Source organism: Dermacentor albipictus, chromosome 9 (genome assembly GCF_038994185.2).
Source record: "Dermacentor albipictus isolate Rhodes 1998 colony chromosome 9, USDA_Dalb.pri_finalv2, whole genome shotgun sequence".
In the NCBI taxonomy this organism is placed as follows: Eukaryota; Metazoa; Arthropoda; class Arachnida; order Ixodida; family Ixodidae; genus Dermacentor; species Dermacentor albipictus.
The window spans coordinates 134,281,344-134,297,323 of NC_091829.1; the positions used below are offsets into that span (position 1 = coordinate 134,281,344).

The following is a 15,980-nucleotide window of genomic DNA, read 5'->3' on the forward strand; positions in this document are numbered from 1 at the left end:
TCTTTGAAGATACCGAAGTTTTAGCGAGACACAGCTCACAGCTCACCCGGGAAATTGTGAAAGCTGATTTCACCAGAAAACTTCGTAGTATGTGCGTTAGTGCCCCGTCTATCGCGCTGACCCCTAGTGAAGTCACGCATCTAAACGGACAAAAATCGTTATGTTCGTCTTTTTTCAAGTGACCATGCTCTTAGTACAGTGACTTGCTGTTAGAACACCCCTTGTGACTGCCTTTCATTTTCTGCGCATGCCCCCTCTTGATGTATACACTACGATGTGGCAACGCAATAAAATATTGTTGGAAGTCAGCGCTGTGCATGTCGTCTCTCGCAGTCCTTGTTCTTCGGGCTGTAGTCATTTTTGGTAGAACTGTGGCGGCTGGGAGGGGGCGGTGTGACAGGTGGGAGCCAGCTGGCTGCACAGAGGAGCTGTGAAAGTTGTAGGTGGCGCTACGTCCAGCTGGTGTGCAGCTTTCATAGAGGGCACGGTAGCTAGCATGTGCGCTGCGTTTGCTTTGGGTCGCTTTTGAATTTTTAATGTAACGCGTGGTGCCGACATAACAAACTGTTTGCAGCTCATAGATGCATTATTAAGAAAGGTGACACTTCTTCGGCGAGCATAGAATGAGAAGATGCGTTATTTGGAACGACGAACGCGCAGCAGATGTGTAGCCGTGCGATTTAAAAAAAGGGGGAAGATCACATTTGAAGGCATCTTGGACGACTTGGTTCTTTTTTCTAAAAGGGTTGCATGGTGTTAGCGCAAGCGAACGTCGAATGTCAACAGAAACAACCCGAAACGCCGACTTTCAATTTCGGTTGTTTGCCGCAATTGTAGCCAGCTGGCGCACAGAAAATCGTACACTCAGACAGACAAAATCATCGCCGCAGCTGCGCGCAACAAACCGGGGAATAACATAACCACATCGTTCAGTTCACTATTTGCATTCCCATGCGCCAGCAGCATGCATTTTAAATCGCTTTGGCTCTCACTAAAAAAGCTTCGTACATATTGACACGTGTACAGCACTGTACAAGGCCACTTGGGCATCTATTGCCGGGACTGCGGCTGCGTGCCCCTCTTTGAAGATACCGAAGTTTTAGCGAGACACAGCTCACAGCTCACCCGGGAAATTGTGAAAGCTGATTTCACCAGAAAACTTCGTAGTATGTGCGTTAGTGCCCCGTCTATCGGCTGCGTTAGTGCCCCGTCGTCGGCTGCGCTACCTTCCAAAGGTAGCGCAGCCGAAGTGGCAAAATTTTTTGTCGAAAACATCCTGCTTCGACATGGCGCCCCAGAAGTCCTCATCACCGACAGAGGAACGGCCTTTACAGCGGAGCTCACCCAAGCCATTCTGAAATACAGTCAGACAAGGCACAGGAGGACCACGGCCTACCACCCGCAGACGAATGGTCTTACGGAGCGGCTCAATAAGACCCTCGCCGACATGCTAGCGATGTACGTCGACGTCGAACACAAGACCTGGGATGCCGTCCTGCCGTACGTGACATTTGCTTACAACACGGCGGTGCAAGAAACAACACAGATCACGCCGTTTAAGCTGGTTTACGGCAGGAACCCGACGACGACGCTCGACGCCATGCTGCCCCACGTCTCTGACGAAGAGAATGTTGACGTCGCTAGCTACCTCCAGCGCGCCGAAGAAGCCCGACAGCTCGCCCGCCTACGGATCAAGAACCAACAGAGGACCGACAGCCGACACTACAACCTCCGACGACGCTTTGTTGAGTACCAGCCCGGCGACCGTGTTTGGGTTTGGACACCGATACGCCGACGAGGACTCAGTGAGAAACTACTCCGACGCTATTTCGGACCCTACAAGGTCATCCGACGTATTGGCGCTCTGGACTATGAGGTCGTGCCAGACGGCATTTCGCATTCACAGCGGCGCCGCGCACGATCTGAAGTGGTCCACGTGGTGCGCCTTAAACCCTTTTACGGACGCTGATGAAATTCTTTATTTTTTGTTGTTGTTTTCTTTGCTACGGGTGTTTTTATTTCGCTTGTACGTAGCATCGGGTCGATGCTTTTTAAGAGGGGGGTATTGACACGTGTACTTATCTTTATCGGGCGACCACGTTTCGCCGCTTGACAACTGTAATCGCACAGCGAGGGACGCGCCTGAATGTATCCGATGTTTCTGGAAAGTTATCGATGCTTCTACCCGGCTGTCTGTTGTCGCCGAACCTTGTGTTATCTGATTTCATCGCGTAACGCGAATGGTGTAGAACTTTGTGGAAGGCATACGGGTCCGAACGATTAATCTGGAACATTCGACGACTGCTCTATAAAAGCCGACGCGCTTGACCTGCTGATCAGATTTTCGACGATCGCCGACCGTGTTCGCCGCTATCGTTGTGCTATAAGTGTAGCCTGTTTTGTGGGCACAGGTTCGCCCAATAAAAGTTAGTTTTGTCTATCACAGTATTGCTACTGTGTTCTTAACGTCACCACCACGTGACAATATATGGGCGCTTTAACGAACCTCAACATGGGAGGAGGGCGTGAAGCACACTACGGAATTTCCGCCATTATACGGAAGATTTCTATCATTACACGGAGGAATTGTAGGTAAAAATATGGAAAGTATATAGTATTTCAAGAATGCGGGAAAAGCGTCTGTTCATATATGAAATCCTCCCCGTTTTATTTTTTACGGACATTTTCACTGTACACTGGCTACACTGTTTTGCGCGAAACAGACAGAATTCCGTATTTTTATTTTGCGAACATTCTGATTTTTGCGAGGAATACTATATACGCTGTCTGAATGAGTGTTTGTACTCACAAAGTTTCATATAACAATATTTTATTGAACACACAAACAGTACGGATTATAAAGATACGTACAAAATGTCAGAGCTAGCTTTCCACTCTTCCGGTCTGGTCGCACTTTGCCTCGCATACGGGCCTTGTAACGCTCTGCCTTAGCTAACATTGTATAATTAGGAGTTACCATGCCTCACCATGCTTTGTCATATTATTGTGCACTATATCTATTCTCTACCCACTCCCCTCGGTAATGCTTCGGCCCTGAAGGTAAATAAATAAATAAATAAATAAAAGTGCAAAAAAGTGTTCAGTTCACTAGAAATACCAGCATACCCGGGGGCACAGTAGTCAAAGAGTACAGGAAACATGCGCAAATATCTTAGCAAATATTTATAAAGATTCCGCATTTTTCCTGATGCTCCGCAATAGAAGTTCAAGAAACAGCGATCAAGAAGGCTCAGGCGGGGAGACACTATCTTGCCAGTGCTATTCACTGCATGCTTAGGAAAAGTGTTCAAGCTATTTGACAGGGAAGGATCAGGTGAGGGGATCAGCAGGGAACATCTTAGCAGCCTGCGACTTGTAGATGACATTGTCCTGCTGAAAAGAGATAGAGATGAATTGCAACTAACAACTGAGAGCCTTAGCCCACGAAGTGTCAGAAATCACCTTAATGTTAGCATTAAAATTAAACATAGAGGTAATGTTCACTAGCCTGGTGAAAGACGGATAATCCATGATTGGCGATCAGCCACTGGAATTGGTGAAAAAGAACGTTTATCTAGACCAATTGGTCCCAGTAGCTTGGGACCTTGAGAAGGAAACTTACACAATAAGAACACGCAGCTCCGCCCGAAACGGGAAACATCAACTGCGATAGGCAATTAGACAATTATATAATGTAATGATAGTACTTTTGTCGACCGTATAAAGTTGTCAACTTTCACTTAGTGACTGAATTAACAGGCATGCTGAAACGCGCGCACAGGCAAGCATAAACACATCTCACTTGATGATCGCGAGCACTTACTGTCAAAACGCTGGCAGAGGAAGAGCGGCAGCAGCAGCAGGGAATTCACCTTCGTGCTGCCTCTTGCTTCAGCGTGAACTAGGTGGTGAGAACAGAGTGCACTGGAAGGTATGAGACGTCGGCGCGGTCTGTATCCATCGCAGATCGCTTTCAGGACACGCGGCAATCGCTGGAGTGCCTCCCGCCAGTGCGCGCAATGGAAGACTTTCACCCCGCCTTCCTTCTTGCCATCCTCGGCTCGCCCACAGCGCTGGCCGCACACTATGCTCTCCATGCCTGTGGACCCAGTGTCAAATCTGCGACTCCTAAACAGGCAAGTCCTTTCTGCGTTTCTTGAGGGAGTCGCGCCGAATGAGATAAAGGACGTGAGAATAAACGCACGGAAGAATGTCCTTGCAGTCGATGTTCTACACCGCAGTGCACTGCAAAGCCTGCGGCACGTAACGGAGATCGACAAAGTACAGGTACGATCCATGATACCTAATGGCTGCAATGGGACTATCGGCGCCATTTATGATGTCGATATTTCTATACCAACCGACGACTTACCAATATTAATAAAGCCAACTACAGAAGGCACTCTTATCACGCACATCACAAGACTTGGCAACACCCGTTGCCTGAAGCTGTGGTTTGATGGAGACAGCCTTCCCTCACATGTCAAAGTTGGCCACATCCGCCATCCAGTCCGCCCATACATACCGAAGCCCCTGCAATGCCACAAATGCTACAAGATGCGACGCGTAAAAGGTGTATGTAGGAATAACCTCGTGTGCCCACGGTGCGCCGAATCTCATTCAGCAGATGCCTGTCGCGCAACTGTGTTAAAGTGCCCTAACTGCCATGGTACTAATGAGGCCTCATCCAATGATTGCCCGCGGGTGAGGAACGAGCGAGCAGTACTCAAACGTATGGTACGGGACCATTCGACACACAAAGAGGCTGCCGCTAATCTCAGGCGACGACGACATCGGCCCCGAAGAGCAGCACGAAGAGTTACGTCTACTGAAAGATATACACCATCTTCCGGCAAAGCGGTTACCGTATCAACGCCGACTTCCACAAAAACAGATACTGCGAAAACGAAGACTGCGGCAACACGCTCACCTCCTGAAGAGTGGCCTACACTTCCAAGAGCACAACCTGCTTAGGAGTCACACCAAAGTACGCCGCCCACAATGACATCACGAACCGCGGATGGGACGACGACTGAGGATCGCCATGTCATAGTGATGCTGAAGTCACTTATGGACGCCATGCGCATCCTACTGAGCAGCATGAAAACCCCGTCGGCACAGAGCGCACTGCAGGTGCTGGACACCTTGAGTCCGGTGCTTGCGGCTCTAGGATAAAACCATGGCCCGAGCGATGCCGTCGTTTCAAGAGGAAGTCAAGCATGCATCTGTCTTGCAGTGGAACGCCAGAGGGCTTAAGTCACGCATGTCCGACTTTAGACAGTTTGTTTTTACGCACCAGTTCCCCATTATCGTGATTTGCGAGCCCCACCTGTCAGCTCACATCAGACTGTCTGGGTATGAGTGCTCTATGTCCTCTACCCACGGAGAGTGCAGCAAGGTTGTTGTGTTTATACGCCGTGACTTGACTTATGTACATCACCCAGTGCCTCCTGACGAAGCCAATCACTACGTTTGCTTAACAGTGAAGAAGAAAAAGCTCACGTTTACAATTCTTGGAGCCTATTTATCTCCAGCAAGCCGTCTAGATTGTGAGCGCCAATGGGGAATTTTGACATCTACTCCAGAGCCGTGGGTGCTCACTGGTGACTTTAACGCCCACCATTACCTATGGGGAAGCTCCAAAGTTAACTCTAGAGGCAGAACGTTGGTGTCCTTTGCCTCCGAACGGGAATTTTGCTTGTCAAATGATGGTAGCCCTACTTATCTGCGTGGATCAGCGTATGGCAGCTGCTTGGACCTAACCTTCGTGTCACGGTCGCTTTCGAGAAGAGTGCACTGGTTTTCCTATTTAGAAACACGGGGTAGCGACCACATCCCAACCTATTTGAAGATCGAAGGTTTGACTAGTTCCAAGTCTTCCAGAACCGTCCAGTGCACCGATTGGCCTAAATACAAAATAATAATGGAAGACTGTTGTCGTGACGGCACCTCTTATAACCTACAGGGCGCGATAAAGGATGCCATACAAACAACCACGCATCTGCTTTCGAGGAGTTCTTCCCGCGCCGATTTCGACATTGAACTATCCAAACTTCGAGCCATTCGCCATCATGCGGAGCGAAGACATAGACGCACGACGTCAAATCATGATGCGAGATTGGCTAGACGAACACAAAAGAAAATACAGCGTCACATGAACAAGCTGGCTTCGCGACAATGGGCATCCTTTTGCGAGTCCCTGGATCCGCGAAAACCTTTGTCGTTTATATGGAGGACCGTTCGTGGCCTTCGCACAACCTCTGGTCAGCGCCACCCGTTTAAATCTTTGGCACTTTATCTACAATGTAGAGATATTGACGTCGCTGAATCTTTCTGCAGAAAGATTGCTGGCGAGGCAAATTCCGATAGAACGGGTACGGGAACCCTCGACCACCCACCGTTTACACGCGATCCCCGCATGGAATTCCCTTTTTCTATGGAAGAACTAGAAGCTGCGCTGGCTTTGTGCAGGCGTTCTTCAGCGCCTGGACCTGACGGCATTACATACCGTGCCCTGTGTAACCTAGGAGACCAAGCTCGGAAGGCACTCTTGCTCCTGTACAACGACTCCTGGCAGACGGGTACGGTTCCGCAAGAGTGGAAGTCAACTCGCCTCATTCCACTTCTCAAAGCTGGCAATTTGCCTTTGGACATTTCCTCATACCGTCCGATCGCACTTGCCAGCTGTGTCGGAAAAACAATGGAACGAATGATTTTAACACGTCTGGAATGGTACGTAGAGTACTATGAAATCTATCCACAAGCTATGGCCGGATTTACACGGGGCCGTTCGTCAACAGACAGCGTTGTTGACTTGATAACCTTTGCGCAACACCAAAAGGCTTGTAAGCGTCTATCTGCTGCTCTGTTTCTAGATGTTAAAGGAGCTTATGATAATGTCACCCATGAAGCCATCCTTAACACGTTAGAAGCCGTCGGACTTGGTGGTAAGATGTATATGTGGGTGTGCAACTACTTACAGAGGAGATCATTCTACATGCACACAGAAAATGGCCCGACGTCCGAGCATTACGGTAGCCGAGGAGTCCCTTAAGGAGGAGTGCTTAGCCCGACTCTTTTCAATCTCACCCTCAGTGGATTAGTTTACAACCTGCCAAGCACCGTACGACTTTCCATCTATGCGGACGACATCTGCATTTGGGCATCAGGTGTGACACGACTTCAGCTTCGTGCTCGGCTTCAGAAGGCACCCACAGAGACATCTTGCTACCTTCGTCAGCAAGGACTTGAACTTTCATGCGGAAAGTGCGCAATGGTGGCATTCACGAGGAAGCCAATGTCTGGTTATGGCGTATCTATTAACGGACAATGTATACAATACAGTAGAAGTCCAGTCCAATGTATACAGTAGGCCACGAAGTCGTTTTTGGGAGTTCTTGGGAGTCGTAATTGACAGAGACCTGTCTTGGACTCCGCACGTCAATTACGTGAAAAAGCGGCTGACTGCTATCTGTCACCTGTTGAGGTTCCTTGCAGGAAAAAGTTGGGGAGCATCTATGCACGCTATGTTGCAGTTGTACATGGCGTTGTTCGTTGGATTCCTGCGATACAGCCTGCCTGCAATATCCAACACCTGCAAGACTAACCTGCGTACGATTCAGAGCATTCAAGCCCAAGCCCTTAAGATATGTCTGGGCTTACCACGCAGCGCATCAACGGCTGAAACCATTGCCGTAGCGTAGGATTACTCGATCACGACGCACATTGCCATTGAGACAATGCGTATGCACCTCAGGCATTATGCCCCTTCCCACCACTTGGCGAGCCTCACTGCCGCAAGGCCCTGCTCGACATTTAGCGGTATTGTCAGAGCACATCGTGCGTCGTTTACCTCAAGGTACGCACCTGCGGCCAAGCCAGGGTTTCCTACGTGTTGTTTGAGCCGTCCACAAGTTGAGATAATGATTCCAGGACTACAGAGGAAGACAGATCTACCGGCCCCTGCTCTAAAACAGCTGAGCTTACTTCTTCTGCACGAAAAGTACAGCAACCACGTGCACATCTATACCGATGGATCGACTACGTGGTGCAGTTCTGGTGGTGCCGTGGTTATACCAACGCGAGGAATGACACTGCGGTTCAAGACATCGCATATCACGACCTCAACGGCGGCAGAACTAACGGCCCTGCATCGAGCACTGGAATTCATTGATTCGGAAAGACCCAGAAAATGGGCTGTGTTCTGTGATTGCAAACCGGCATTACAGTGTACGCAGTCAGTTCTCCGACACGGATGTCATGACCAATTGACATACGAAGTCGTGAAACTTCACCATGACGTCCAACAAAAAGGCCACGAAGTCGTTTTTCAGTGGGTACCTGGCCACTGCGGAATCAGTGGCAATGTTTCCGCCGATAACGCTGCTCGCACAGCTCATCAAGAAGAGCACAGCGTTCCGATTCCGCTTTCAAGGACTGACGCTGCAAGGCAGCTTCGACACCTGGCACGTAGCCTCACAGTGACCGAGTGGAACTCGCAAAACTTACGACTGACACGACTACATCGACTAAACCCCTCCCTGCAGCTCCGACCTCCACCCGGACTTACTTGACGTGAAGCTACGCTTCTCTGTCACCTTTGGTTAGGAGTGGCCTTCACAAAGGCATACTCTACAATAATTGGAGTGACTGACAGTGCAGTATGCGAGGTCTGCGGCACCGAAGAAAACATCGACCACCTGCTGTGTCACTGTCCAAGATATGCCCTAGAGAGACAACAACTTGCCAAAGCTTTCCAAAAACTGGACAATCGGCCGCTTTCTGTGCAGGTGCTGCTGGAACACCATCCCCCGTCGGCCCATAAAGCGGTGAAGGCACTTTTGTGTTTCTTAAGGACGACGGGCCTGTGTGAGCACCTGTGACTATTAAGGGATTTTCGTAAAACCACACGCGTCAGCGAACTTGCCGCAATTTCCTTCTTTCCTTCCCTCGTCTCTATCCCTCTGATCTTCGCTTTCCCCTTTCCCATTCCGCCGGCGTAGGGTAGCCAACCATCGTTATTCTGGTTAACCTCCCTGCCTTCTTCTTTTCTCTTTCCTCCTCCTCCTCCTCGGCTCGCCCTCGCACATTTTCACTCGCACCCACAGCATATGGCCGCGCGTCGTGTGCTATGGGTGCGCCACTTGAGTAGGAAAATAATTCAATTGTTACGTTATCCTAGCCCTAATATCGGGTGATTTAGTTTCAGGACAAGTTCTTAGAGCTAAAAACATCGAACCAGCTATCGCAATGTGCCCAGAGAGGTGTGATAAAGGATCCCTTGTTGAAAGCCTTTACTTGAAAATTGTGCACACTTAAGAAGGACATTGTTTGGATAAATGTCTCCTTTCGCCAGGCTTCTCAACCAGTTATTGGGTAAATAATAAATCCTGGGGTTTTACGTGCCAGAACCACGACGTGATTATGAGGCACGCCATAGGGGGTGACTCCAAATTAATTTTGAGCCCATGGGGATCTTTAACGTGCCCCCAATGCACGGGACTTAGGATTTTTTTACATTTGGCCCCTTCGAAGTGCGGCCTTCGTTGCCGGGATTCGATCCCACATCCTCGAGATTTGCACTGCAACAACAAAGTCGTTGAGCCACCACATCGTGTAGCTATTGGCTAACCTTGTAAGAACAATGGCCCAAGGACAACCCAGGCTATTTCCTTATTGCAACTTGAGGTAGCCGACGGAAATTGTCGAGCGTGCAGAAGTGATTTACTTTATGAGGTGCTGTGTTGAGAGATGATTACATGAGTTGTGAAACAATAGCTGAGACTTTACCGACAAGTACATTGGCTGCGCAAGCGATTTTTTACGTTATTGCTGCAGTAGTTCCGAAAGTACGGTATGTCGTGTTCGCAACAACTGACTTGCAATAAAACAGCCAAATCACTGCTAATCAACTATAGTGGGATGCGCCGCCTGGCTACGGGGTCTCCTAGCACTAATATGAGCGCGACAAATCTTCTTTCCTTACCCGTCTCGTTAGTGTGCGCTGGTTTCAGGCTAAATGTGCAAAGTACGCTTGTGTTAACTTTCCTCAAAACACCGTGCCATTGGGCTAGTTGCTAAATCTTCAGACATAAACCTGTTGTGCACTGCAGCACACACAGAAGGCGCACCACACCCGATGAGCACTGACATCAGTCGGGGTGTAGAGCGTTGTACGTCTTCTTTCCCTTCCGCGGCGCACATATCACTTCCTGAGTTGTCTCGGTTTCTGCGCACTCATATTTTTTGTTTTCAAAGCACTCCTCCACTAAGAATCTTGGTGGTTCTCGCAGGTATTTCTGAGCGCCGCCTTTTGGGGTAAACATGAACTGAAGTAAGCTATGACTGTAGGACGCAGCTGTCAACTCGGTGGGCCTCGCTGCTGGTGCTGGCGAGCAGCGTGCTTTCCTGGGCCAGTGGCGTGGCGGCCGAGCACCAGCGCAGCCGAGGCCTGTACGTGTGCTTCTCCGTCTCCACCATCATGCTAGGAGTGTTCATCGCCACTCTCAGGATCACTACCGAGGATCAGGTGCCGTCAACTGCTGTATCGCCACCGGCACGCCCTCTAGTGTTGTGTTTTCGGACACACTTCTCCTAACAGAGGTTAACTATACGGCGTTATATGCCGTCTGTAGGAGTTGCAAGCACGGTGGTTCAACCAGCATGGCAAGGATGGTTATAGTGCCTGAATTCGTTTAAACTTCGTCCTTGTGGCTTCGAAGGGCTTTGCGACTTTGCGAACCGACTATTGGGAACAAAATTTTCAGTTAGAAATGCTGCAATATGCAGTGATTGCACGTGTGCGCAGTTTCATTGCCCTCGAGATTTAGGCCGATAAAGGCAGATAAAGTATATAAAGAAATCAATTTGGACGTCTGTATCCACAAGCGTGAAGATCAGGCAAATACACTTACTAACCATAATTATCATGCTAGCTGAACAATCTCAATGCCAGAGTTGCTTCTGCTAATCTTGATAACAAACTTAAAGTTTTGAACTTGTACCCTCAGCGTGAGCTATTTATTTATTTATTTATTTATTTATTTATTTATTTATTTATACAATACTGCAGGCCCAAATGAGGGCCCAAGCAGGAGGGGCAGAATACATAAATATTTGCGTATGCACGTACTTATATATACATACAGACATGAAAAGAAAATACAAAAGCAATGCAACATATGTAAATATTATAAGAAAGCAAAAAATGAAAGCGACGACTAATAAGATTAGGAGAAGGTACACTGGAGGAAGGCAACTTGACAAACATTAGAACAGTATCACACGCATATATGAGCACTGGCAACCACTATCGAGAGAGGAAAAAAAAGTACCAGAAGTTGAACGAGCGCTCATTGCAAAATACTGAATAGAATAAGGATGATGTGGAAGGTATTATACAATATTCACGTGTAAAAAAGAAGAAAACAGTAACAAGGTTTGCCCATGTGGCAATACCCCCAGTATCACAGACACAAGCAGTCCATAGAATCGATGTTTAACAATTGTGATAATGGCAGGCTGTTCCAATCTGTTACAGTGCGAGGGAAGAATGAAAACTTGAAAAGGTTAGTTCGGGTGTTATAAGGCGTCAAAGAATCAGCGTGACGATGTCGTGTTCGGCGCGCTGTAAGTGGTTTAACATAAGCCTGCGGCTGGAGGGACAAACACTTGTTTTTAAGCAAGAAAACAAATTTCAGTCGTTGTATTTTCCTGCGTAGTTGTAGCGTTTGGATATTATGTTGAATCATTAGGCTAGTAGGAGAGTCACTCAGTCTATATTTAGAAAAAATAAACCTGACAGCTTTACGTTGGACCATCTCTAAATTGTTAATGTTCCACACAATGCATGCATATTCCAGTTTCGGTCGGATGAGTGAAGGGTTAGCCAGTAATCTAGTACTAGAGGGAGCGTGCTTTAGTTTGTGCCTGAGAAAACAAAGTTTTCTGAAAGACGAGTTACATACGTTAGAAATGTGCCTGTCCAGCTGAGGTCACTGGTTATTGTGATTCCAAGATAGTTATATTGGCTGACCTTGGTCAGTGGTTCCGTGCCGGGGTTATAGACAAACGACATTTTATTTATTTTTTTTGTTATGGACATATAAACAGCTTTTTTTCTGTTCAATTCCATACCCCAGCGACTCCACCAGGAAAGAATGTTTTGAAGGTCAGAGTTAAGCATTATTTGATCATCGTGGCAAGTAACCTCGTTAAACAACACACAATCGTCAGCAAAAAGTCTAACTTGAACGGGATGAGAAATTTCGTTAGTGATGTCGTTTATGTAAATTAGAAATAGTAAAGGTGCTAGCACGCTACCTTGAGGTACTCCAGAGGTTACTGAAAGTTCGTTAGAAGAGTAATTATCAATTGAAACGAACTGCTTGTGATTAGACAGATAAGCCGCCACCCAGTTAATAATATAGGCTGGAAGATCTATTGACTGTAATTTTTCTATAAGTTTATTGTGGGGTACAAGGTGAAACGCTTTCTTAAAGTCTAAAATATTACGTCAATTTGGCTTGACTCGTCAAGAGCACTTGCAAAGTTGTGAATAATTGTGGTTAATTGTGTCACAGTAGAAAAACCCTTCCGGAAACCATGCTGATGAGGAGACAGTACGTTGTTGTCACTTAGGAATTTGGTTATTTCATTAGCTATAATATGTTCGATTAACTTGCAACATGATGAAGTTAATGAGATAGGACGATAACTAGTTACTAGGGTTCTGTCACATTTTTTTGGTATGGGAACGACACGTGCAGTAAGCCAGTCTGCAGGAAGATTAGCCGTAGATAACGAGGAATGGAAGATAACAACAAGAAAAGGGGCTAACGCTTCAGCATATCTGCGCAGAAAAGCGTTCGGTATGTTGTCTGGTCCTGGAGATGATTTAGCTTTGAAGTTCAGCAGCATCAACACTACACCCGGTTGCTATACAATATCAGAGGTCGAGTTGCATGACATGTGGTTAACGTTTATACCACAATCAAATTGGGAAAAAACACTCTGAAAATAATTATTGCAGTGCTCCGCGATGCGTTGTTTTTCGACAACGACATGGCCCTAGTGAACAATTTGATTAATTGGCTTGGTTTTTGAGCTTAGAAAAGCCCAAAATTTTTGGGGTGCCGTTTGAATGAAATTTGGCAATGTATGGTGAAAATACCAGCGCTTAGCTAGCCGCACTTCTTGGTTTAGCTTATTTTGGATTTCATGAATTGAAGCACGTGAGGCACATCGTCGTCTTAAGCACTTAACTTTTCTTTTAAGGTGCAAGATCTTTCTCGTTATCCAGGGAGTAGTCTTGGAAGTTTTTTTAGATCTATTAGGAATGAAGTTGCTAAGGCAGTGAGCGATAATTTCTTTAAATATATCCCAAAGCACAGTAGTATTGTTACTGTGAAAGTTATCAAAGCATTGCTCAAGATAATCCAAGACACTTTCGTCTCTGGCACGAGAAAAATCTTTAACAGTGGTTGTTTTACATTTTTTAGTGTTAAGCACTCCCAAAGAACAAGAAAAATATACCAGACTATGGTCAGAAATTCCAGGCTCAACCGAAACAAAAAAGTTTTCTAATGAACGACTGACAAAAACGAGGTCAAGTATGGTTGCTGACGTACCATAGGTGCGCGTTGGCTGTCTCACAACCTGGTGAAGATTGTGAGACAGAATGATGTCATGTAAGTAATCTAAGTGTGAATTAATCCTGGTGCAGAGAAACCCATTCTCCCAATCAATATCTGGTAGGTTAAAGTCGCCTATAAGTAGCACTTTATCGCTTGTGAATGAAACCATGTGTTCAAAAAGATTACGAAAAAATTCTGGGCGCGAGTCAGGTGCTCGATAAACTGCAAATAGCAAAAATGATTTATCCCAGCAAGTAAGTTTCATTGTAACAGACTCCAGGTTATCGGCCTGACATAACTGACTCTTTCAGCATGGATATAGTTTCTTTTATCAAAACTGCTACACCGCCACCTCTAGTACACCTGTCATGGCGATATGCTTGATAAGATGGAGGAAACACAACAGCATCTTCAATATTGTTATGCAACCATGTTTCTGTTATCACCACTACATGTCGATTGTAACCCATGATAGTTGCCGCAAGGCTTTCCGATTTATTAACGACACTGCGGGCGTTGATGTTTAAAATTCTCCGTTCTTTAACACCAGGGGAAGTATCAGCGGCGGCAAGTCAATCATTTTTGAAGTATTTACATGGCCGTTAGTTTCGATCCTCAGGTTCTTACTGTCATCCCATGTGAAAAGCTCATTGTTAATACGCATCTTATCATTAATTAAGCGAACTTTCTTGCCTTGTTCTCTTTCACGTTTAGCACTATCCCACAAGAGTTTACGTTTCCTTAGTGTGCTGCGCGAGTAATCGTTTTGAATCGATATTCGACTACCCTTTAGTTTGTACGCACTTTTTAAGACAAGCTGTTTTTCGGTAAAATCGTGGAAATAAATGATGACTGGTCTCTTGTTACCTTTGTTACCAAGACGATGAATTCGGCCGACAGATTTGCAAGAAACAGCAAGCTTTGCAGAAAACACCTCGTCAAGAACTTTATTTTTAAGAATAGGTTCAGTTTCGCCGGCATCCTCCGGAATGCCGAAGACTACGAGATTGGATGTCCTGCTCCTATCCTCTACATCAGTCAACTTCGCCTCCAGTGACCTTACTGTACGTTCAAGGTCATCTACACGCGAGGCTCGTTTTCTAATTCAACGAATCTGGCTCCCCAGTCAGCTATAACGTTTTCAACCTTATTCTGTTGCTCCCTGAGCGCAGTCACGTCAGCTACCAACTTGCTCTTACCAGACAGCAACTATTTCAGCATGGATTCGATAGAGGCCCCGCTACCGTCAGTGGGGCCGGGATTTAGCTCAATGTCGCCGCACATCAGCAGCAAGCATACGCAGTACACATCATGGATAATAGAAGCACACCGTAGAAGCATAGAATAGAAGCACTGCTGGTATCACTGTAAAGTGATACCAGCACTGGTATCACTTTACAGTGATACCAGTGCTGACTGCAGAAAACAAAACTCACCTAAAAAGTCCCCATTACTGAAACAAAAACAGGTTTCAACACTGCAACTTTCCCACGTGCTGTCCGTCGCATGACAGTAGTTTGCTGTGCCACGGGCAGGTGGCGCCCCCGCATGGATGTGTTTATAGAAGCATTAGTAAGATCTTGATGAGGGCTAGTTGTTTCGTATTTAGAGCTGAGGTAAAACAGCGTGCATAAAACAAGGAAACAAGGAAACAAATATCACATACAAGCGCTGACTGCTAACTGGAAGTTTATTTGAAATTCACCAGCCATTTATACCTTATTCAGCCTAGGCATGTGCACACCAAGTCGCAATAACATCTGAAAATCACCAACATCATAATCGTTCATACAAAAATGGTATTTCTTTTCCCGACAAGGCAACAGAGGGAGTGCTTACACATGTATCTTCTTCCTTTCTAATGTGATAAGCCTCTACTATTTCCATTTCCGTCTTACCTTTTCCGTTCCCTATGAATTTTTTTTAGATATGGGAGTGCAGTGACACTTGTTACAGTGCCCTACTTAATGACTCCCATAGTCAGTGTCGTCGCCAGAAATTTCGTACGGGGGGCGGGGGGGAGGGGGCTCATGTTGCAGCTCAGCCTCCTCCTTAAGGGGAAGCTTTAGCTCGGGTGCTGTTATTTAAATACATTTAGAAGGGTAATTCATTTTTCCTCGCAACAACTGCACCAAATTTGACAATGCTTCTTGCAAATAAAAGAAAAACTTAAATTCTAGTGACTGTTGGTTTCGAATTTTTCACTTAGGGGGTCAATTATATATTGAAAGTTGGCCAAAATGGCAAATTTTCAGAAAACGGAACTGTCAAGTTTAAAACTCAGTAACTCAACAATGAAAAATGATAGCACAATTCTGTGAATTGCACCTAATAGTACATCTACAG

At 46.4% G+C, this 15,980-nt stretch overlaps 1 protein-coding gene across 1 annotated transcript in view; it reads left to right on the forward strand.

Annotated features, from left to right (window-relative positions):
- LOC135915556 (adhesion G protein-coupled receptor B2-like) overlaps positions 1–15,980 on the forward strand; it is a 704,549-nt gene that overhangs the window by 609,822 nt on the left and 78,747 nt on the right. Inside the window, exon 6 of the mRNA XM_070526411.1 lies at positions 10,351–10,528. Within this exon, the coding sequence (XP_070382512.1) occupies positions 10,351–10,528 (178 nt within the window). The remainder of the gene's footprint in view (positions 1–10,350; positions 10,529–15,980) is intronic.